At 34.8% G+C, this 25,012-nt stretch overlaps 1 protein-coding gene across 1 annotated transcript in view; it reads right to left on the bottom strand.

Annotated features, from left to right (window-relative positions):
* Nucleotides 1–25,012, bottom strand: part of LOC149539142 (Cation efflux family protein) — a 265,872-nt gene that overhangs the window by 192,584 nt on the left and 48,276 nt on the right. Inside the window, exon 2 of the mRNA XM_089800470.1 lies at nucleotides 13,598–13,667. Coding sequence (XP_089656596.1) covers nucleotides 13,598–13,667 — 70 coding nt within the window. The remainder of the gene's footprint in view (nucleotides 1–13,597; nucleotides 13,668–25,012) is intronic.

Below are 25,012 nucleotides of genomic sequence, written 5' to 3'. Positions count from 1 at the left end.
ATCACGGACTATAGGAAGATTAGAAATCTCCATTGTCTTTGATATGGCTTCTATTATTACTACATCGGCATATGCTGATTTCACAATCTTCGAATTTGCCGATAGAGAATCTTGTAAGTGCTTCGCTAAAGATTTGTACAAAGCAAACATGTTTGTTGTATAAGAACCAAAATCTTCAAAATCTAAATCAGCATTGATCCTAATTGTATATTCTAAAGTCATCCCTTCAACTACAACCAAGTTACCATGTTCATCAAGAATTTGGCATCCCATTTGCTCCAAGTCACACATGATTCTTGTTTCTATTGCTTGGCAATCTTCTAAGTTTGCATGCAACTTTGCTACGAGCCTTCTTAGTGTTAGCCTCCAACATTTCACAAGATGGAAGAACTTCACACATGACATAAGCATCTAGATCAAATTTGGCAATCTCATCCCAATCATTCAGAATTTCTTTTAAAGCGTTAGCCTCCTGAGTCAAAGATGCAATCAAATCATGTACCATTTCTTCAACACCTTTGAAATGTCCAAGAACTTTGGTCGTATCTGCAATGGCATGTACTCCTTCCAAATGACTTTTCCCATCCAAGACTTTGTAGCTTCTACTATCCTTCTCTCTTTCTAAGATACAACAACTGCATGTTGTAACAATTGTTGCCGAATAACCTCATTTAAGTGAGCAACCTTCTGCTTGAGCTGATTTTTCTTTTCCCATAATTCATGATTGCTCTTTGACACCTTGGCAAGTGCGTCTTGAGCATCGTGACTGCTTTCCAATTTCTACTTTAATGAACTTGTAATCAAAATGAGTAAGTTCTTCAGCGGGCTTATCCATCAATGGCTCAATAATTTCTACAAACTTAGTCTTTTCAGAATCAACTAAGATCCTTGAAACAATCTTATCTTTCAAAGATTTGGACTTAGTTTTCTTAATAGGAAGGTCGTTTGGAGGTATGACAACCTTTCTTCTCTTCATTGTAACCTTGCTCAACCATGGAAGCAAATTGAAATTTTCATCTGCAGAAATATGTACATTGGAGACCATTGGCATTGATCATGATTGTATCTATGTTGTGAGTCGTGACTGGCCATGACTTTGTTTGTACAATTGAATTCATAGGTGCATGATAGGAAGATTCTATTATGAACAACACAAAACCAGTCAAGAATGTATCAAGCTAAGAAACTTGACCTTTCGTGAGGGTTGGAAAATCCTCAAACACATTCCCAAAGTGTTTGCATTGTTCAGCTGTTAAAATGCAAGGAGTTGCTGAAGATATAGGAAGAGTCGATGTATTTACTTCTGAGGTCGGAATAGAAGATGTGAAAACAGTGGAGAATGAATCCACATCATCAACTATCGCACCCAAAAAGGTGCTTGTTGCATAGATGGTCCCTGAGTTTGTGTAGGTCATGGAGAAAATATAATCATGACTTCTCCTTCTTCCTCCTCATCTTCCTTCATCAACTCCTTCATCTAATTCTCCTTCTGACTCTTGACTTGTTTAGGTGTCTGAGATAGTTTAAATCCTTTTCCACCTTTCAATTTGAATTTGAGAGATTTCTTTATATCAGAGGAAGATGCACCATCTTTACCTACAATTTCTAATTGTGACTTTCTTCTAAGCGGAACAAAACTTCCACAATCCAAACCTAACTTAGGATTCACTCTTTTGAGACATTTGATTTTCAATCATTTATTGGTGTTTGTCAGAATGGACTGAAATTAATCAAGGATAGAAGTACCTTTCTTTTGTTGCCATTGAATAGGGAAAGGGCATCGTTTATTAAAACCAACATGATGATATTTTGGAATAAGAATATTACCATCATCTTCAATTTGAAAATCAAATTGAATCTCAAGCATAAGATCAATAACCTACTGCAATGTTAACTTGCTAGTCCATTTTCATAATATCCAACTCTGTCTAGATATCAATCCAAATGTCTTCTATTCGATGAACATGAGTAAATGCTCTCTTAATTTTTGAATTCATCTCTTTGTAATCAAAATCATATATGGCTTTCAACTTCTTCAGTGTAATCAACTGAAGTTTTGCTTCCATGGCCTTTGCTTTGTGTACAGAAATGATCATGTAATGACCAATTGCCAAGGGCTTGGCGGAAGAAATCCCAAAACCTAGTCTACGCATAATATGTTGATCAGATTGAACCTCCATGAGATGTCTAGCCAATTTCATTAAAATGATTTTGTCGATAGCAACAACAATATAAACAAGATAAGAATTCATGTAGAACAGTGTTGATGTCCCTACATTGAGTAGCTACTCACAAAGCACAGTGCTGATAAGCTCTACCCAAAAGATATGTTCTTTATTACCAATGATTTGAAAATGAACTTGTACATCCGTGGTTCAAAATCACTGGGATCCTTGAGACAGCATATTCTACTAAGAAGGGTAATCAAGTCTTTATATTCTAGATTGAAACTGGATCTGTGAATGGTTTTAGGCCATTTTGAGAAATTTCTTCTCTTGAAATCCAACCAATATAAATTAACATATTTCTGATAATTTCCCTTGTTTTCATTCCATAATACCAAAGATGCTTCTTTTGTCAAATCCACACATTTTGCACTCTGTGGTACTTTGAAAATTTGTTCAGTAACCTCAGGATCAAGACTAATAATGACATTACCATCCACATCCTTGATTGTTTTAGACTTTGGACTGAAATGCTTTGCACATCCTAAATGAATTTCGATTCCAATGCAGCCATAGGAAATGTAGACACCAAATGAATATTACTCATTTTGATGTGTTTCATGATTAGCAGGAGCTATATTACTCATTTTAATGCATTTCATTTCATGATTAGCAAGAGTTTCTATTCTTCGCAAGAAATCATTCATATCCACATGCCCGATCGTTGTATCTTGCACACTATCGAGAATAGACGTGACATGAGATGGAGTTGTATGAGCCAATTTTTTATCATATTGATATTTAATTTTTCCTTTCCATTTTGTGGATGAGGGCATTTCTTGTGCTTGTGCTACAAGATGAAAATTCCAAAATGTGAACACATCATCAAAGGATATCGCTTCCATAAAAACATTGATTCTTGATCAGCAACAAAGTTTTAAAGTATAGGTTAGACACTTCAAAGATCTAGTGTGATTAACTTAAAAGGAGATAACATGCGTATGTAAGGGCTGAAATATGAATTGAGAAGATGGAAACATGAGGTAAAAGTGAGCTTTATGGATATGCTTTAAATCATGAAAGTTGAATGCATGGGAATGCGTGCAAATGAAAAATTTTGACTTTTACAAAGTGACTTTAAGTCAAAAACAGGTCTTCAAGATAACATTGCACGAAAAGTGAATTACATGTACATGTAACATGCAATTGAGAACAAAAAGTGAGATTGCATGTAAATGTGGATGGAGGGTGAGTTTACATGTAATTGCATGTAGAGGATGAAATGCACTGTATCATGACATGAAAAGTGAAATTACATGTAATTGCTCATGAAGTGTAAGTTGCATATGAAAGGAATGGATGCAATGTGACTTAGCATGAAATGAAATGATGCAATTACATGTGATAATGGAAGGTAGAGTGAAGTGAAACGTGCTTAAGTTCTTGGAAAAGAACTTGCAACTTCTTCCAAATTAAGAAAAACGAATAAGCAAGCAAACAAACAATGAAAACAAGCACAAAAGAAACACATACCTTTGGTATTAGATTCAAACATGTCAACAAGCAAGTGATTTCAACATGAAAACTCGATTTTGGAATTTGGGAAAAAACAAAAAGTATGAAAATGAGACTTCATCATTTTTAAAGAGAAAATGCACTTTTCATGGCATCTACATCAACAAGTGTGTAACATCAAGCTAAAACATGCATCAACACAGCACAATAAGCATGAATTAATTAGCAAAATTTAAAATGTCCATTTACTTGAAGATTAATGCGCCAAGAATGAAGGGAAAGAAGTTCCAACTTTGAAAAATTCTTAAACAAACTTGGACCTCTTCAACCTTGCAATGATGAATTCGAAATGAGCATTCAATAAGGCATTTTTGGATAAGAATGCACAAAACGTGTCATACAATCCCTCAAAACACCAACGCTTTAATAAATGCAAGCTCTTGGAACGTTTTTTATCAAATGTGTTTTAAATTTGCCCCCAAAATAATTTGTTTTTGCAAATGGAGGGCAACAACATGTTTGCCAATAGCAAGATCATGTATGGAAACTCCAAAGTGCCACTTCCTTGGCCAAAAATGTGATCAAAATCACCCATGAATGGACGTTTTTGCCAAAAACGTCGCATCAAATCTTCATGAAATGCAAAGATTTCTTCATGGATTTGGACGCCAAATGCATGGGAATGCATTTAAATGCAAAAACAACCCTAGGTAGAAGATTTCCTTGACTTCGGATAAATAAATTTGGAGATCTCAAACAAAAGCATGTTCTTGGAGGGCATGTGCGTGAAAATTTCTCTTCAATCTTCAAAATCGGGTTTTAAGAAGACATATGCATGCATTTGAAGACACATCGCACCTTTTAGATGCAATTACATGTTTTAAAATCATCAAAAGTGACTCCTTAACAAAATTGCACCTTTTGGGTGTAATTGCATGCTTTAAATTTACATGTAATGGAGAGTATAAGCAAAATAATGCCTTTTGGATGCAAGTGCATGTTTTAAAATTTGCTCTTAAATGACCTTTAGCGCAAAATTGCACCTTTTGAGGTTCACTACATGTTTTCAAAACACTCAAATATGCATGTCTCACCTTTTGGGAGTCATTGCATATTTTAAAACACATGTAATGACATGTTTATGTGTTTTCAAATTACTTTTTCATTGAAAATCGCACTTTTTTGGTGCATATGCATATTTTGATGAAAATGTGCTTATAGACATGTTAGACACAACTTAAGTGATGAATTAAGCACATGTCGATTTAATTTTTGAAAAAATATTACTCAAATGAGTCATAAATAATATTTTCACTATATAAATAATAAATATATAATGTGCAGATATCATTTTAAAAGTAATATTTACTAAGACGTTTTGATTTAAACTAAAAAATGAAATGAAACTATATAGTTAATATAGTCACTTAAGTGAAAAATTAAAAAGTAACTCAACTAAAAAATATAACATAAACTGCTCTATGGTTACTTTAAGTGAAAAATTGAAATGATAAAGCAACTTAAAAACATAACATATAGTGAATTTATGTTATATTTTTCAAAAAGTGAATGTTAACTTCAAAATATAACATGCTATTTTAATTCGTGCAATTGTACTTAAAAGATCCACTTTTTGAACACTAAAATGGTCATATATTTTGATTGCCAACTCCAATTGAGCCCTAAGTTAGATCAAATCGAAGGGAAAACCAAAAGCAATGACTTGAGCAAAACCAAAGGACCAAAAGCCAACACACACTCAAAAACGAGAAAAATGATGTTGAAGGCTTCAAAAATCAAGCATAAGCTCAACAACAAAAAAATCTAAAAAGACTTGACAAAAACCTTTAGTAAAAGAATTTGTTATATCAATTGGGGTTGATTGATTGATCAATACTAACCAACTAAATAATAAATTTAACCCGAAGAAATGTGAAACTAGGTTGAAAAAATTCCGTACTATTACCTACATTTTGTGGTGACAAAATGCAAGACAACATAGCTAATCTCATGTTATGTCACAACTGGGTGTGGACGCCATGACTAGAGTATTCTAAAAAGTGATGTGATTATATTTAAAGAATGGAGCCAACATTATATTTATAGAAGCATTTTCAAATTTTCAAAGAGTACAACTACCCTTGATACAAACATTACATATGATTTTGACAATCAGAATTCAAATTATTATCACCTTTATAATAAGGACCTTTTCCATCTTTGGAGGAAGAAGTATGTCATGTTCTATCTACTAATGATGTACCATTAACTGAAATCAATTGAACTCTCTACATGTCCAGTTTGCCTCGAGAGACGTGGCAAACACATTAGGGAATTCTAAACACAGTCTACAATCATTTTTTCCACTGTACCAAAACCTTTGAGCAAAACCATGATCAGTATCATATGCCACACTTGACCTTATGATATGGTCCGCCACTCTCTTCAGTATGGGCCCATTCATTATCACCAAGAAAGTTGGAACAAATCTTTCAAGTTGAACTGTTGAACCTTCCAACATTTTTTTGTTCTCTTTCGATATTAAGACACAACTTCTCTGCTCTTTTGTTGGACACTCGAAATATTGTATAAGAACTTCAACTAGCAGAAACTAATCCTGATTGAAGCACTCCAACAGAACATAATCAAATGATTGAAACAAGAGCTTGTTTACAGATCCCTATTTGAATACTATGCAGATATGAAATATGTGAGCACTTAACACTGAATTTATACATTGTGCAGTGACATAGAAGCCTACAACAATGATATTTGAGGGATTTGATTGGATTGAAGCACCATATCTATAAATACATAGTCGTATCAATATAAGCAACAAGATCAATTTGGAGTACATGTGCATTGATAGGCTGAACAGTATTATGTATAATGATGGTTGTGTAGTTGAAGCAAGGACCTGAGTGTTTTGGGCACACTAAAACAAGCACTTGCATTCACAACTGATATTCAAAGCATGAAGTACCTGTAGAAGACTATTCCAAGCTCATCTATGTCCCTAGTTATCAATTTGTTTGGGCTCTCTTCAAAGAAAGTGATTGAATAGCTTACAAGCAATATTTCGTTGCACATGAACACTCAAAATTGGTAGACATGCTTGCAAAGTGTCGGAATATTACAAGACTTGTTAATTTTTTATGTATTGAATGATGCCGAGAACTAGTCAATATTGGAAAAGGATACACGTCATCAACCGATTCACCACTTGGAATAGGTGCAGAAATACCAAAATGTAGAGACGGTGATAGGTGACTCTAGGAGATGTTATAATATACTCAACATATGCAGCGATATATAGAACATTGGAGCATTGATATTACATCTTATATGTAAAACAATTCTTTCCATATCATCGACTCTACAACATGGAAAACCATCGCATAAATCAACAAGAGTTCTAAAAATAATATTCATGGGAATGACTAACGGTGGAGAAATTTGGAAAACGTAGACTTCATTTGGCAAAGATGGTGTGATTGAATTCACAGCAAGAGGATCCATTGAATATATGAAGCAGGCACTTATCCATAGTTAGCATTAATATCAATTGATGTAGATATCGAATGGAGCCTTGCTAGAGTTGTATCAAGGGCAATAATACTGAGGTGAGGAACATAGAGTACTAAGGTGAGGAATAGTAATAAAGGTACCTTCCCAAAGGGAGGTGGGAAGATGGTCAAACTTGGAGGTGGCACACTCCAAGGAGAAGTGGAGATCAGGCAAGGGAGAAGCCATTTGAGGTAAAGGGTAAAGAGGTTTGAATTCTCATTGTCAAAGGAAAACAAGGTTCGAGGGTAAATGACAGGCAAGGGAAGCGGGAAAGGGGAGGGGTAGGTTGGATGGAGATATTGAGGAGAGTGACGAGGGTGACAAAATAGTGGCAAATGGAAGAGATGAACGATAGATAGAGAGAACATAGTCAACCATACTCGCCTTTCTACCATGGGGTATGTTGGTACCCAAAACCACAAATTGAAAATCCAAGATCTTTGCCAATTCTCCAATAGGATCCTCAATCAATTATGGCTAACAAACATGAATAATCAAAATTCCCCTACACTTCAGGTTTTGCTACACCTAGGCAGGTGAACTAAAAATGGCCAAAATCGAGTTTAAGATGGTGGACTGCATGTGGGCAAAATGTGGCTTCGCCTTTGAATGACAGGGAATGCAAGTTGGAAGTATATGGATATGTGAAAAAGGAGAGTTTTGGCAAAAATGTGAGTTTTCACCCAAATCGGATTCTCTAGATGTCATTACATGTGGTAAAAACTCCTCATTTTACAAAATGTAAAACATGCAATCAAGTTCGGAAAGTGCAATTACATGTGTTGGAGAATGGAGTTTGGAAAATGTATGAAGTGTGGATTGGCATGGAAGATGAAAGGATGTATATGCACTTGTAATGTCCCATTCTCCACGCTAGGCCTTACTAGCGCCTTGTTGGTCTATCTCCCCATCTGGATAGGCTAGTGGCATTGATCTTGAGGATGTCAGCCAATCACAGGAATTTATTTTGTTTTGTTGAGGAAATATTTAAGTAGATGAGCTTTTCTATAGTTAAGTCACTTTATTTTATAAAGTGGATTTATAAAGTTACTTTATGACTTAAAGTCATTTTATAACAAAAGTAACTTAAGTAACTACAAGACGAAAATGGCTTTATCCCACATTGCCTAGTTATTTGTACTTCCCCTCATATCGAGGTTATAAAAGCAATGAGCTTCCTTGGGATTGTCGCCATGGAATATGATATTATTCAAAATGACAGAGGTTGCTTAAATGTGATTAGTTGCTTAAGGACGAAACCCCTTAAGGCAGTAGAGGAGTTGGACATAGCCCCAGTTACTCTTGGAGATTACTTTATGTTTGACGTGGGTATTGGAGGAGTGATATTCTACTCACATCAGGCCTGCCTGAGAATCATATTTATATATATATATATGCAGAGGTGGGAGTTTGTAGTGATAACCACAGTTTGGAGGGATTAGTTTGCAGAAGGTGGATGGATATCATAGTAGTAGAGCAAGGATACATACTATCGAGTTTAGCAGGATATCAACAACGTGGAAGCCAGACCTGTCAGTTAACATTGCTCTCACGTTGTTAGGACGAGACATGGTGTTTTGAGTTGTGAGTGAACTCAGAGACACCACAGGTGGTTTGTTGGGAGTTGTGTGTGGTGGACAAATGGTAGCAATCGCAAGTACATTGCCAAAATCAATATGAAGTTGCATCATTCCCTTCCATATGAGGAGCATGCCAGTCACAGGTGCTTAGGCAGTCATCCTTCACGGTAACTCTAGGGATCGGGGGCATTCAATCAACATTGTGGGTAGCATCACTAAGTTGCAGTCTGTGTGACACCAGTAGCAATCAAAACTATTGGGAATTTTAACACAGGCAACCAGGAGTCCGAACTCAATGGGTTGGCAAGCAGAACTTTATCCAAGCCGCATGAAGAGGTAAGTCATTCTCGGCAACACCAAATGCCATTGTTACTAGCTTTGTGTCTATCTATGTAAAACGTCCAGTTTAATAGTTCAAACCAGTCTAGACACCTGAGCATTTTGTTGCTACACGACCATTATGGGTTGTAACTTAACTAAATATCCAGTGGAGTGTTTTTTGAAAGCATACTACAATTTTTTGAGTTTCCTTTGATCATTCACGTTTTCTCATTTTGATCAAATTTTGCTATTGTTCTATGGGTTTGGTTTCTTACAGCACTTGCATTCTTGGGTGCGAATCCTCAACTTTTTTCCAAAAAACAAATCAAAACAAGCAACACGCAAACAAGAAAAACTAAGAACAAAACAAAAAATTACCTCTTGCTATTGACTCAAACATGACAAACTTCAAGATATCCCTTTACATGCAATTTCAGTTCTTGGAGTTTGGAAGAGTTTTTGCATTGGCAATGAGAGGATTTCAAACTTAATCAAAGACAAAATTCAAAAGACATGGGCTGCATTTGAACAAGTGGACAAAAATGAGCCAAAGAATGCAATACTATAGCAAAATAAGTATACAAGCAAAGTTGAATCCTTCTACTTACTTGGAGCTCAATGAGCCAAAAATGGAGGGAAGAGAAGTTTAGATGAACAAGTCTTCTCCAAAATCGGCTTCTCCAAGTGCAAATGCATGCAACAACTCAAAAGCTTTGACCAATTCAAAGTTACAAATGATAATCTCCAAGATCAAATACATGAGCATTTTTGCATGTAGAAAGCAAAATGCAAGTTAGCAAACCCTTGAGATGCAAAACGTTTTTGCGTAATACATGTTATTGAATGTTTTTGGAAAAAAAGAGTGCCCTCTAAATGCACAAGCATGATTCGTTGATATTCTTGGTGTAAAACGTGATCCTCATATGTCAAATCATGCATTCAAAGATCAAAACGCCTCCTCCAAATGCAACCGCATGGCTGGACATGATTATTTCTAGCTGTTTTTGAGCAAAACATGCCCTTAAGATGCATATGTATGAGGCGTTTTTGGAGAAAAACAGCAAAAACGTGGTCTAAAATAGCATTTGCATGCATTCAAATGCATAACCGGACCCTATAGATGCATTAGCATATATTATTTTTCCTTGGAATGCCCAAATTTTTTGCTTGGGAAGCAAAATCGGGGTCTAGGGATGTGTTCGCATATTTAAAATGAACATATATGTGGGTCGGAAGTGCAAATCGCACTCTCCCAGCCCAATTGCATATTTAAAATACGCAATACATGTTATGCCTTAGGCGTTTTTGGCTTTGGAGTTGAAAACAGGAATGCGTTTGTAGTGCAAAATTGCACTCTATAAGGCCCATTACATATTACATGTTGGCTGGAAAAAGCCTTTTACATGCAAATCGTGGTCTTGAAGGTCCATTACATATTTAAAAATACACTTTTTTTATTTTCCCAAGTCCACAACTTGGCTTCCTAGAGATAATCGCACTTTCCAAGCACTACTACATATATGATATGACATATTTTGCATGTAGAAGGAAGTTTTCATGTAAATCAGACCGTTGGAAGTCTATTAAATATTTAAAATATGCTTTAGTATGTCAAGCACATGTATTTTCAAGCCAAAATCAGACTCTACAAGTGCATTTGCATATAAACATGTGATTGAGTTCGCACGACTTAAGTGACCAATTTAGCACATGCCTAATTGATTTTTGAGTTAATATCACTTAAAGGGGTCAAATATAATACTTACACTATATAGTTTATATATCCTGTGCAAATATTATTCAAAAAGTAATATTTTACTTATATATTTTAGAATTAAAACATAAAGTAATACTCAACATTAAATCAGAACTTTATAGTGATAGTCACTTAAGTGAAAAAGTAAAAAGCAACTCAACATGAAAATATAACATAAAGTGCACTATAGTCACTTAGTGATAAATTGAAGTGATAAAGTAACTTATAAACATAACATAAAGTGAATTTATGTTATATTTTTCAAAAAGTGAACATCAACCTTAAAATATAACATTGATATTTTAAACATACGATTGCGCCTAGAGAGTCAACTTTTTAGGCTTCTAAATGATCATCTTCTTTTGATTACCAAAATCGATTAAGCCCTAAGATATACCGAATCAAAGGTAAAACCAAATGCAAGAGATTGGACGAAGCAAAAAGACTAAAAGCAACTAAACATGTACTCAAAAACGCAAGTTGAAGGCCTCAAAAATCAAGCATAGGCTAATAAAACGAAAAAACGAAAAGGACTTGACGAAAGCCTTTAGTAAAAAGATTCACTACACAAATTGGGAACAATTGGTTGATCAATGTTGGCCAGTTAAATAGCGAATTATCTCAGAGATACGTGAAACTTAGTTGAAAAAGTTTCGTACTATTACCTACATTTTTGTGGTGACAAAATGGAGGACAACAGTTCACATGGGATTTTCCCTTCTTGGTCACATCACGCCATCCATCTAATCCACCAAGCAAGATCAAATTCTAATCTGAATGATTAAAAGACTATTATTGTCGGCCACACTTTCTCCAAACTATATGCCATAGTTCTTCACTCTCTCCTTTGTAGGGCATTAGACTAGTCGTGGATCTGTGCCAAGGGGCAGGCTAGTTTCAGACTAGATTACATGTTTTGACTCTCTAGGAAAATATTGACACTAACCACCACTCCTCAAAGGTGTACTACTACTTTGTGGATTTTCAATTCTATCTCGAGGTCAGCCCTTTTTTAGAGACTTTGGGACATTGGCATTTGGGGGCTCTCTGACTTCATTGAGAGTACCATAGGGATCAAGCATGGCTGCCCCCTACCCCCCACCTTGTTTGGGATATTCATTGATGACTTAAAGGCTTTTCTCTGCAAGCACTCTTTGGTGGACAATGGTTGCCCGCTCCAAAAAGTTTTCATCAATTAGTCTTCTCTTTGTAGATGGTGTCTTCTTGGCATCCTCTTTAGAGACAATTGGATGATCTTGCTTCTTTTTGCAATCAACAACATATCATGAACAAGCTGGGGAAGGTTGAGATTATGCTCTTCAATGGTCTCAAAACTATTCACCTCCACTTTTACTTCAAGGGTGTTGCGGTGGAGATATCTTCATCTTATACATATGTCAAGGTCAAGTTCTCTGGCCCTCGGTTCCACATGAGACCCACCCTTCATCCATGTATCAACAAAAGGTATGGTTCCTTGGCCCTTCTTGAGAGAGAGTGTTTTTGGCATCACTTTTAGGATGTCATTCCAAGGTGACCCTCAACGACATTGTCATCAGACCTACTGTCCTTTGTGAATCTATTATTTGGAGGCCTTCCCTTATGGAGTCTAATTGGGCTTCTTCAAAGCAGGTTCAGATTCTTCTTCTTGAGCATATTATCAAGTGCAAATAGTTTATTCCACATTATATCATTCTCGTATAGTTTGGAGCCCATCCCTTCTGGATTGAGGCCATCTTTGATATAGTTTGGTTTATATATTGCCTTCAAGGTTTTGTTGACACCTATGAGGAGCGCCAAAGGTACCCCTAGCTTGCCTACTATTCCAAGGAGTATATTATTGTTGTTTGTCTCCTCTAGGAGGGCCGGTACTTTGATCGTTGAAGCCTCTACCCTTCTTGGGTCTATAGGTGTCAAGATAGATCATCTCCCCCTACCATTTTTTGTGAATACATTTGTTTGTCAAAGCAAAAAATAAGATTTTGCATTATTTGATATTTGTAGTAAATATGAAATAGCTTTTATTTTTCTTGTTAAGAAGTTTGTGCATGAAATGCTTTTGTGAATCCTCCCCATTTGCCTATTTGTTTATCTCTTAAGCTTTGTATCCATGTAATATAAATTGAGGAAAGAAAACATAACTTGATGGTGTTTTCATCTTACTCCTCAAATTTGTTGAAACCATATCTTACTATCATGTCATTTGTCTTACACAAAATTTACATAACAGTCTTGAACCATAGAAATGGTATTCCACTGCTATTGCTTATATAAAAAACAAGGATTCATAGCAAAGGCAATGTTTAGAACTAAAATTTTAAAGCATCCTTAATACTACCTACATTAATTTTAAGTCACTCCTAACAAAAAGTATAAGCACTTAAAATCTATCGGCATGATACAAAGTAGAGTTTTTCATTGAATCACCTACAAAGATGAGGACATAGAAAGATTTTAAAGGAGCAACAACATAAATATACCAAAATCATAAATGCAAGAAAATATCTTCAAGAATTTTTTTCACAAAAGCGAATTCCAAATTTGTAGTTTTATGGTGTTCCCCATACATTGTTTAGGATGTGAGATATGACAAATTCTTAAAATAACATTATCAAGTTAATCCTTTAGAGTGGAGATACTAAAGAAAATAATATCAACAATTCTATTTATAATATGGAAATATGAGTGGAAGTTACCATAAGGATGCTCCTTGTCTTTGGGAACCCTTGCAGCTTTGAAAGACCATAATGCAACTCCACTTAGAACCTATTGAAGCATTGAGATGAGAAGCCTTGCTATAGGATATAATCCATTCTAAAGAAATGATCCAACTTGGCAACAAATGTCATAAATTAATGGTGCATCAACAAATCAAACACAATAATGAATGAGTGAGCAAACTATCAAAATAGGAAAAATAGTGAAACAACATAGAGCCCATTAACTAATCAAAAACATGAAATGTCTAAAGATTTATGTTTGTGTTTGATGGACCAATCACCAAACTATAGCCTTCCTAATACACATAGGCAATACTCAAGCACATGTATGTGTAAATGATAGATCAAAATACAATAAGTGCCTATGAGATTCCTAATTTAGACTTCAATTATAAGAAGTTCTCGATTATTAAAGTAGTGAGCTCTGTGTTGACGTATCCCTAGGGACCAACAAAATGTTTGGAATGTTTCAACAACAAGATAGAATAAGTGTTCTTTTCCCTCGAGCATGCATATATGATGGCATGCATCCCCTTTATTTCTTGATTTTTTTGTGAAAAACATTGCATCATCATGATGGATAGAGAACATCAAAACATCCCTTTATTGCCCTAAGGACATCAAAGAGTTCCCCTCAGTCAACAACTACTAAAACCACTCCCCAAAAAGTCATGTTTGAATTTTTTTTTAAATTAAATAAATGAACAACCCTAATAGGAAAGGGAAGGTTTAAATTTACTTTTTTACATTTGCAAATGTCATTCCCATAGCAATTTTTTTCAAAGTTTTCTTTTCCTATAATCATTCAACATCTTGAACCATTAGACAATGAATTTTCCATTGTCTAATCATTCAATATGTTGAAATTTGAAAAGAAACTAGAGAAAATTCTTAAGTATTTGTATTCTTTTCATTTAGGTTAAGGAAATATGTTTTTTGTTACAATATCTGCATTGTGTTCTCAAAATGTTTAATTTTTAACAATAGTTGTAATGCCTCCTCCTAGTTGACATCAGTCAGCAGCTTTAGTTTAGCCTATCACTGACCTTCGTAGGCTAATGAGTTTGGTTAGAGGGTCCCTTGAGGGATGTAGCCTCTTCAATGGTCAGAATTTTGCATGTCTGGCTTTTATTCGAGGTCTTCAAGACTCCATATGCAGTAGTTGCTATATTTTTCTATTTATAGGTGGTTTTGAGAGGCTTAGAGAAGAACCCCTAGTATTTTTAGAAATGAGATATGGCCGTATGCGGCTTGATCATGTCAGCCCCCAATTCAGACGACATGCAGAGATGATGAATAATAATGGAGATATTAATATTTATTTGGCCAAAATAAAGATTAAGTTTTGATCTTGTATTATTATGTTATAAAAGTCACTTAAATGAAGGGTCCAGTTATCATAGATGGGGCCAAGTGAACAATTAATTATAATTATTTGTGCACCAACTATAGATTTTTCAGTGAAAAATTAAAATGTAGGAATATATCCCACATTGGCAAGGAAAGTGTTTGAGCTCTCATATGAAAAGGATATAGGGGACTTATGAAATCATTCTCAGCCATGTTATGTGAATGTTATTTTGTGGAGAATATTTGTCTTAGGCTTGTGGATTTTTGAAAGGTGTCAGCCTTCAAAAGACTATGAGTATCGGTACAAAAGAACGTGAGACTTTTGTGTATTTGCATTCAAAGGCTATGAGATACCAACTGATATTGCTTTAGAGTTGGCTTCATTCAGAAGTCAGATTTGCGCAGACTTGTGGAGACTCCTTTTAGTATTGCAGATTGATCGTACTTTTGATTTTTAATGTGGGTTTGATGGTCCATTTACAGCCATAATTGCAATTGTATGGCTGCTGCAATTAATCTATTGTGTGCAGCTGGCAAAGAGAAAATTAGCTTTTTAATAATTTTGGTACTCTTTATCTTATATTTTCCTTAGTTTAGTTCATATGAATAAATGTAAGAGTTTCATGATAATTTGTTGTATGCATGAAGCTATTTGGTTATCTACACGATTTTAATAAAGCTCCAGCAATTTTATTGTGCTTTTTTTGGCATTATTTGCCTTTAAAAATTGTTATATATATCAAAACATTGCAAAGAAACAAATATAAAGGCACCAAATTCAATTAAATCACAAAGTTAGCCTAAAGAGTAGGTAAAGGGTTCTTATATTGGTATCAAAGCTAAATCATGCCATCCTAAGGGTTTGGCATTTTACATGCAGCTAGAAGAAGTTGGTCATCTCAAGTATTATACACGCTGGAGAACCTTTCGTGAAGGTGAACAGGTTTTAGACATGCAGTTAATCACCATGGGTGACAAGAATGATGGTAGTCCACCCAAGGGAAATAGGAATGATGAGTTCAGGAAACCAGAGAATTTTTTAGAGCCATGGCTACAGGGCAACAATAGGTAGCTCACACATTGCAACCTCTACCACTATGGTGGAGCACATGAACACACCGGCAAGGCAAAATCTGGATCAGGAGGATAACAAGAGGGCTATGGGATCTCCACGGGCACAAAAGAAACGTTCTAGGACAGCAAACAGGCCTATGCGTACTACCTTTGTTAGAGAGGAATCAACAGGGTAAGTTGAGGATGAGACATTTGCAGACATCCGTATGGTGACCAATGATGAGTGGGAACTACTGGCACCACAAGAGCGAGAGAGAATGACTTTTGAGAGGTTTGTGAACCAAAGAAGAGAACACTATTGTGTAGTCAGGCAAGACAGGAGACCCAAATGCCAACATAATGAGTTGAAGCGTACTACAGGCAAGCTTATTTTGTCCACTTTTGATGGTAGTAATAGATCGACAACGCAAGCTTTGGATCCATAAGCTTGATACATTTCTAGCATTGAGGCCTATGACTGAGATTGAGGCAATAAAGTATGCCACTTTACATTTGGGGGGGGGGGGCGGGGTAGCACACAATTGGCGGTATCATGGGCTAATCAATCTTCAACACAATCACATGACTTCTTACCAGAACTTCGTGGACAAATTGATTGAGAGGTTTGACAAGAAAGATCCAGAGGTCTAGTTTAGAGACTTGGCACAGCTCGAGTAGACAAAGAGTTTAGAGTTTTTCATTAATGAGTTTCAGCAGTCCTCAGTTATGGTTCAAGATATTTCAGAGAGGAGGTTGATAGTTTTATTTATTGAAGGCTTAGTTGAGCAATTGAGAGGTTGGGTAAAGGCTTTTCACCCTAACACCTTAAAAGAAGCCATGAAGAAAGCTAGGGATATGGAACATACAGTTCTAGTCAATAAATTTCAGTCCAAAGGAGCTTCAACAAGTAAGGATAGCAAACCATTCTTTGAGAAACCCAAAGGGATGGATTCTAAAAACTCATAGAAAGATAAGTTTTCCACACCTATTGATAGGGAAGCATTGAATGACTTGAAGAAGAAAAAACTGTGTTTCTACTACAAAGAACCGTATGATGCAAACTGTGATTGTCCCTTAAGGCCAAAAGGGAAAGCAAACCGAATATTGTGGGCTTATTATGAGGATTCCAATTCTGAAAATTTGGACCAGCAATCTGATAACAAGGAATTCAATGAAAAAAATGAGAGCACAGATGATGAAAAGCTTAAACAAATGGCTATAGGTGATGAAAAGACCAAGGGTAGACTTAAGGAGGCCTACCTCACTAGTGTACAGGAGGGATCATTCAAAATGAGAGCAGTTTTGGAAGGGCAACAAGTTATCACTTTGCTCGATACAGGTGCCACTCATAATTTCATTGATTCTAGATTGGTTGTCAAGCGTGTGATTCAGAAAGAACAATTTGAGGATCTGAGAGTGAGGGTAGATGATGGCTATCTCCTCAAGTGTGATAGGAATATCAGAGTTCTACCTCTAAAAATAAATAACTTTGACTTAAAGGCTGAATTTTATGTGGCTAACATGGGCGACATGGATTTAGTACTTAGTATGACTTGGTTGCATAACATTGGAGTGCTCACACTCAATTTGAAAGATATGGAGATGAAATTTCAGTTTGATAATAAAACTCACATACTTTGAGATAGTGAGTTTAGGATGATGTCTTGCAGATGCATGGAGAGTTTTTGCGATGTGACCAGGTTGAGTGGGCAGCCCATTGCACTTTAATGCCATCATAGGGACAACAAAAGATAAAGTATCACCCAAACATACAAGAGCTAAGAATCAAACACTAAAGTGTTCATTGATGTTCCACCAAGTAGACCTCCTAATAGAGGTATTAAGTGTTGTCCTGCATTTTGTCACCACAAAATGTTGGTAACAATATAAAACTTTTTCAGGCTACTTTTGTGTATCTCTAAATTTGAATTTGATATTCAATTGTTTAATATTGATTGATCAATCAATTACAATTTTAATATCAAATTGTTTTACTAAAGGATTTCCTCAAATCTTTTTTGTTTTGCTTTCTGTCAAGCCTTTCCTTGATTTTTGAGGCCTTCATCATCATTTCCTTTGCTTTTGAGTTTGCATTTGTCGGCTTTTAGTCCTTTGGTTTTGCTCATGTCATCGCTTTTGATTTCCCTTTTGTTTTGGTCTAACCTAGAGCATAATCAGAGTTGTTAGTCAAGAGATATGGTCGTTTTACTACCTCAAAAGTGGACCTTTTTGGTGCAACAACACGAATTTAAAATATCATGTTATATTTTCAATTCATTTTTTGAAAAATATAACTTAAATTCACTTTATGTTATGTTTTTAAGTTACTTTATCATTTAAGTTTTCACTTAAAGTAACTATAGTGCACTTTATGTTATTTTTTTTAGTTTAGTTATTTTTTTATTTTTTACTAAAGTCACTATATAAACTATATAGTTTCAGTTTAATTTTTTATTTTTAAATCAAATGCTCATTTAAATGTTACTTTTTAAATGATATTTATGTGTTATACTTTTAATATGATATATAAATATTGGTTATATCCCATTAAAGTAACATTTTAATGAAATTAAATGGATATATGGCTTTAAGTCATCAAAAGTGGACTTTTTTTATGCAATTACATGTAAAATCCATCAAAAGTGGACATTTTACATGTCACTGCATATAAAGTTCAACTTTAAGTGGACCTTTTTGATGTCATTACATCAAAAGGTAAGTTTTTGTGTCCTTGCATCAAAAAAGTGAGATACAATTTTAAAAATGCATTTCACTCCAAAAGGTCCGATTTTGACCTTATGCATGTTTTAAAATGTGTTATGCGCTCAAAAAGGTCCAATTTTCTTTGGTTGAGAGTTTTTAAAATGTGTTATGCACTCCAAGAGGTCCAATTTTGATCAAAAGCATATTTTAAAACATGTTGTGCCTCCCAAAAGGTCTGATTTTGGAAGAACGCATGCATTTGCTCTCCAAGAACCGATTTTGCTCATTGTGAGAGATTTATTTGGTGGATTTGCATGAGATCTTTCCCATTAGTTTCATTTTTTCTTGGCAATGGATTTCCTAACATCAAAACTGGATTTATCTTGCTAAAAACTGTTTTTCAAAACACCCTCCAAGGGCACCTTTTTGGAAAAATCTTCAAAAAACATCATTTTTGGCTCACGTTTTTGCCCAAAGGGGGGTTGATTTGGCATTTTCAGTGTTTTTCATTGCATTGTATTACACATTTTCAACTTTAGAAGCCAAAATATTTTTGTTTCATGCCTTTTATGAATCACGTTTTTGCTAAAAACGCCCAGAAAATTAGGGTTTTAACCCACTTTTATGCATTTTGAAGCCACTTTTTTACATTTGAGTCCATATATTAGCATTTGGGGAAGTTGTTTTTGCATTCACAAGTCAAAAATGACTCAAAAACATGTATTTTTTGACCACATTTTTACAAAAGCGGCCCAAATTTTTGCATAAGAAAGTCATGTTTTTGTTTAAAAAACTCAAAAAATGGCATTTCAGCCTATACATTTGGATCAAGCGGGGTCGTTTTTCAGTTTTAATGTATGCTATGTCTTTGGGGACCACTTTTTCGCCTTCTCATGTCAAATTCAACCATTGAATGTCCATTACATTCAAGTATGGAAAAAATCAAAAAGTTGTTTGAAAATCCAAATTTAAGGGAGAATTGGTCTTGAGGTCTATAAAACTTGCTATTTTGACTCTTTAACCTCCAAGGAAGTGGATATTTTCAAACTTGCTCATCAATTCATGCTTATCTTGCTATTTCCATGCATATTATGGCTTGTTATTGCACACTTGTCCATATATATGCCATGAAAAGTGCATTTTGCCTTCTAAAATGATGAAAACTCTCATTTTCACACTTTTAGAATTTCCCCAAATTCCAAATTCGAATTTGCACTTGAAAGTAACTTGCTTGTTGACATGTTTGAATTTAAGACCAATGGTATGTGTTTGTTTTGTGCTTGTTTTTCGTTTTTCGCTTGCTTATTTTTTCGTTTTTTTTTCTTTTGGAAAAAATTGCAAGTTCTTTCCCAAGAACTTATTGCTTCACTTCATGCAAAAGCATCATCACATTCCACTTCCATCTTCCATGTCACAACACTTTGCATATCATTCGACAAATGCAATTACATGTTTTCCATCTCATTCATCATTTGCACATGCATGTCATCCCATTTTCGACTTCCATTTTCACTCATCTCACTTTCCGCATTCACTCGCACAACACGACTACACAAAATGTCTTACGTGTAATGGCATCTCAAAACCTCGATTTTGACTTAAAGTCATTTTTTGAAAAGTCAAAAAGATGTCATTTTCATTTTTCATGTACTTTGACTTCAACTTTTCACCAAAGATGACTATAAAGTTCATTATCCCTCTTCCATTTTCCATTTCTATCTCTCCGTATGCATTCACGCCTTCATGAACAAATACATGTTTCCGCATTTTTCTACGCATTTCATCTTATCTATCATCCACACTTATATATAGCTCATTCTCCATCCACATTTGCATGTTATCTCACTTTCCATTCCTCATTACATGTTGCATTTACATATAATCCATTTTTCATGCAATAACGTCTTGAAGACCCTAAGTCATGTTTGAAAATCAGCTATCTTCATTTGCATGCATTCCCATGTGTTCCACTTTCATGTCTCAAAGCAATTCCATCTTTCCAAGCACTTTGATTCAAAAAAAAAGAGTTAAAAAGTGTTGATGGAAAGTTATTCCGAGTTTACATCTGGACACCATCATGAAGGTTTTCAAAGTGTTAGAGAATCCAGAATGTGTCAATCTACAAAGGAGAATTCACGACAACTTGAATGAGAAAAGCTTGATCCCATCAAGATTTCAAATGACAATGGACAATTCATCAAAAAAAGTCCAAGGTTATTAAAAGACACAAGACCATGGTTATCAAGGTGAATGTAGTGACACAAAATACAAGAACTCCCGATCCTGTGATCATTCAAGATAGTATCGCCAAGTACAAGGCCTTTTGTAACATCCACCTTTCTCAGGTTTAAATTAACAACTAACATACTCAAAGAAATACAATTACTACTTCATTTCCATAAGAAGACAGTTAAATCAGTTTTGTTCATATGAAAGAGATTGACGGTTAAAATCAGTTAAAAAAAATTTCTTAACTAAGAACTTAAAAACACCATAAATGAATTTACTATAGGAATTAAAATCCACATACCATGGAATTTGAACCAAGAAATCATTGTGCGGATACTTCTGCAATCACCCAAATTAGTCCACAAATACTTCTATAACAATATCATATAACGACTTCCATCCAATACTGTTATATCAAAAATCAATTGACAATTACCATTAAATACCACTATATAAAATTAAGGCATCACATACCACTATATAAAATTAAGGCATCACATACCACTGTATCAATTAGGGCATCGATTACCATTGGATCATTTAAGGCATCAAATATCACTATATCACTTAGGGCATTGATTACCATTGGATCATTTAGAGTATCAAATACCACTGTATCACTTTGGGCTTCAATTACCATTGGATCATTTAGTGCATCAGATACCACTGTATCAATTAGGGCTTGAGATACCACTAAATCAATTAGGGCTTCAAATACCACTGTATCATTCCTTTCCTTCCAATTGCTTTCTATGGCACTAACATAAGATTAGAAGATATGCTCCTATTGATTATTCATATCAATGAAAGGTTGATATAACAATTCATCAGATAAATCTCTCTCGCAACAATGTAAAATAACCATATCGATGGCATAACTCAATTAATCTTACCTTAGTCTTGCTTATACATCATAAAAGTAAAAATACCTATTTCTAACAAACAATTGAATATATAGCTTATCTTTGTCTGTTGTACATCCGATAACTTGGGAAGAGGTGAAACATTGTCAAGGGCTTAACTACCCAACCTCGAACCATAACTTATCCCCACATAATCTCTATCGAGAAAGGCCCTCCCTACCTGAAATAGAGAAGGATCTATCATGTCATCTCCTGAGCATCCTGGTATCTAACAACACTATTTGACTTGACAACAAGAGATTACAATAACAGGATCATGCATGAGCTTATTAAATTAATTTATTATTCATATCAGATTCCTCTTATGTTTTCTTGCAAATTTACTCCACCTCTTCACCATACATGGCTACACAGACAATAATTCCCAAGTGCTTGAAAGATTATGAGCACTCTACCCTTTTACACCTCTTCACCATTTCATGGCTACTTTGCCGGCAAATCCCAGATGTTTTGGAAAAGTTTGAGCATTCTGCTCTTAATATCTTTTATCACAATTTGCGACAACATATAACATATTTTCTTTGAGATCAGCATTACTCTTTGGATAGTATTTCCAGTTTAGATGTTTATATTCTTACACATGGGTTGTATCTAATTTGATTTAAGGAAATTGAAGGAAAGAGGACTAATAATAAAGACATTAAGTAGCAATTCATATTGAAAATAAGTCTAGAATGATAATATCCTAGACGCCTAACTGGTTGCCTTGGAAGAAATAAAAATAATACTAAAGAAGTTATATCATGACCTGATGTAACACTGGATATGCTTGAATCCTTGCAACCCGAATTTGGAATCTATTCTCCTTTAGTTGTAGATGTCCCAGTGTCGATTACCCCATGGCTGGGTTCTTACAGCAAATTTACTATTGTATTGGATGCTCAGCCTAGAAGTATAAAATGGAAAACTTGGCTCACGGGCTGTTGTGGATTTGAATGCTAGAGATGTTAATGGAGCAAAATCGTAGTGCTAAAGGAAGGTTGAAGGTAATACGGTTGCAAAGTTTGAATGTCTTAATACAGCAAGTCAGACGAATATATAAAGAAAAGTGCCAGACTTCATTCATGGCTTAATTAAAAGGAAGGTCGTGCCTTCTTGGCTTCCACTGATTTCAAAAGATTATAGCTGATTCAAAATTCCAAGTATTGAATCGATTTATCATGCCAAGTGTTAATCGGTTAAAAGTAAGAAATATTAAAATGGACAGAATAGAGTTGGAAAGATTACAATTCAAATATTATTAAATTTAAATTTTATTATATCTGAACATTATTATAATTTTATATTATATATGTACATGTAAATATATTAATGGGGGTGACATCACTTTATTAAATTATCATAATAAAATCATGCCATTTCATTTTTATATCTATATGTACATATATAGATATACTTATTATAATAATATGGTGAAAGATCATTTAAAATCCTTTGAGGTACGTTTTATATTTTAACTCAATTATTTATGTTTCTCAAATTATTTATTTAAATAGCTCATGCAGGTCCCACAAATGTATCATGTTTCAAGTTGTTAGGTCCTCAACCCATCTGCCCAATGATGGTGATGCTCCTATGCCTAATTCTTTTCTAACAATACTTCCACCCCTTCAACATGTTTCTCACAAGTAAATTCTCCGCAGTTAAATCATATTATCATAACAAGTTATAAATAATCATAACGGCTAGCAGCCTTTTCAATTTCATAAATTCATGATAAATAATCAACTAGCATGTTATCTTCATATGAAATTATAACAACCATCTTACCATTTCACAAGATTATAACAAATTTAATTGTCAACTGACTTCATGTGAACCTTAATGGCTATATTTTAAATTAGGTCAAAATTGGGATGTAACACCTTTCAGGACAATCCCTAGGATTGTTTCAATTCTCTTCCTTCTTTCTTCTTCTTCTTTCATGTTTTTAATTGAAGAGGATGTATTATATGAAAATTTGTAATTACATGTAATACGAGTTACATGTGTAATTACATGTAATGCTACTTGCACGTGCAGTTGCATGTAACCCTATAATTTCTCTTTTAGTTAGACTAGGTCAATGTTGGTTGAATTGCTCTCACTTTTTCCTCCATCTTTTTCTCAACTCCTGTGCCTATATAAAGGAGTGCCCCCTCATTGTAAAAATCATCTTTATCTTTATGCAAGAGAGCTCTAAAGAAATTGTGCCAGCAGAACTTTGTTTCTATAGCACTATTTTGAAAAAAATGTGAATACAAAAGAGCATTTGAGACTTAACTTTGATTAAGTGAGATTGTCACTTGTATGAGTTATAAGCTTTGTCTATAATTCATCTAAGTTATCTTTGATTCATGTTATCTTGTGTTTTGGGTAATCATATCTTGTGAATTGAATATAAAAAGAGTTAAGAAGCAATTGAAGCCAGAGCTTTGACCAAGAACAATTGTGGAAGTGTATAGCTAGAAGCTTTGTCTGTAGCTTATACTTCTTTCTTAATTCGCAAAATAGTTAAATTATTCTTACTTTTAGGAGTCTTTGTGCCATAATTATAAAAAATTTCATATAGAAGTACAACTAGACTTAGAGCCAAACCGGTACATTTTCATCTAGCCTTTGAGTTAGTGAAGGTTTATCGGTATCACTATTTCCAGCCCTTGATAGAAGTGTAGTTAGAGATTCACCTTGCCCATTACTCACTCCACGAGTAAGTAGATTCTTTCTTGAAAGATAAAAAGAAAGGATATTGGTAACACTCATTTTATAGAATCTCTCGACTTTTTGCTTACCTGGAGTTGATCCAAGAAACGGTGTGAAGAGGGAGCCTTCCCTTTAAGGTAGCATAGACTTTGTGTCACACACTATGGTTGGTCATCCTATTTCGCGATTGGATTTTTACCCAAAACTATCGGTTGCAAAATATCCGCCCAACATTGAGCACATCATTCAGTTGGAGGATGGTGCCAAACCCATTATGATTACATCATATAGGCAACTGAAAAGATCGAAGGATGAGATAGAAGAAACAATCAAGGAGTTGCTTGATATGGGTCATATTAGACCAAGTAAATCTCCTTTCGCTTCTTCTGTGGTTCTAGTGAAGAAGAGAGATGGTAGTCTCATGATGTGCATCGATTATAGGGTCCTAAAC

The sequence above is a fragment of the Cupressus sempervirens genome, chromosome 9 (assembly GCF_028749045.1).
Source record: "Cupressus sempervirens isolate cs-2001-9-10 chromosome 9, ASM2874904v1, whole genome shotgun sequence".
NCBI classification, from domain to species: Eukaryota; Viridiplantae; Streptophyta; class Pinopsida; order Cupressales; family Cupressaceae; genus Cupressus; species Cupressus sempervirens.
This window is presented reverse-complemented; position numbering and strand designations above follow the sequence as displayed.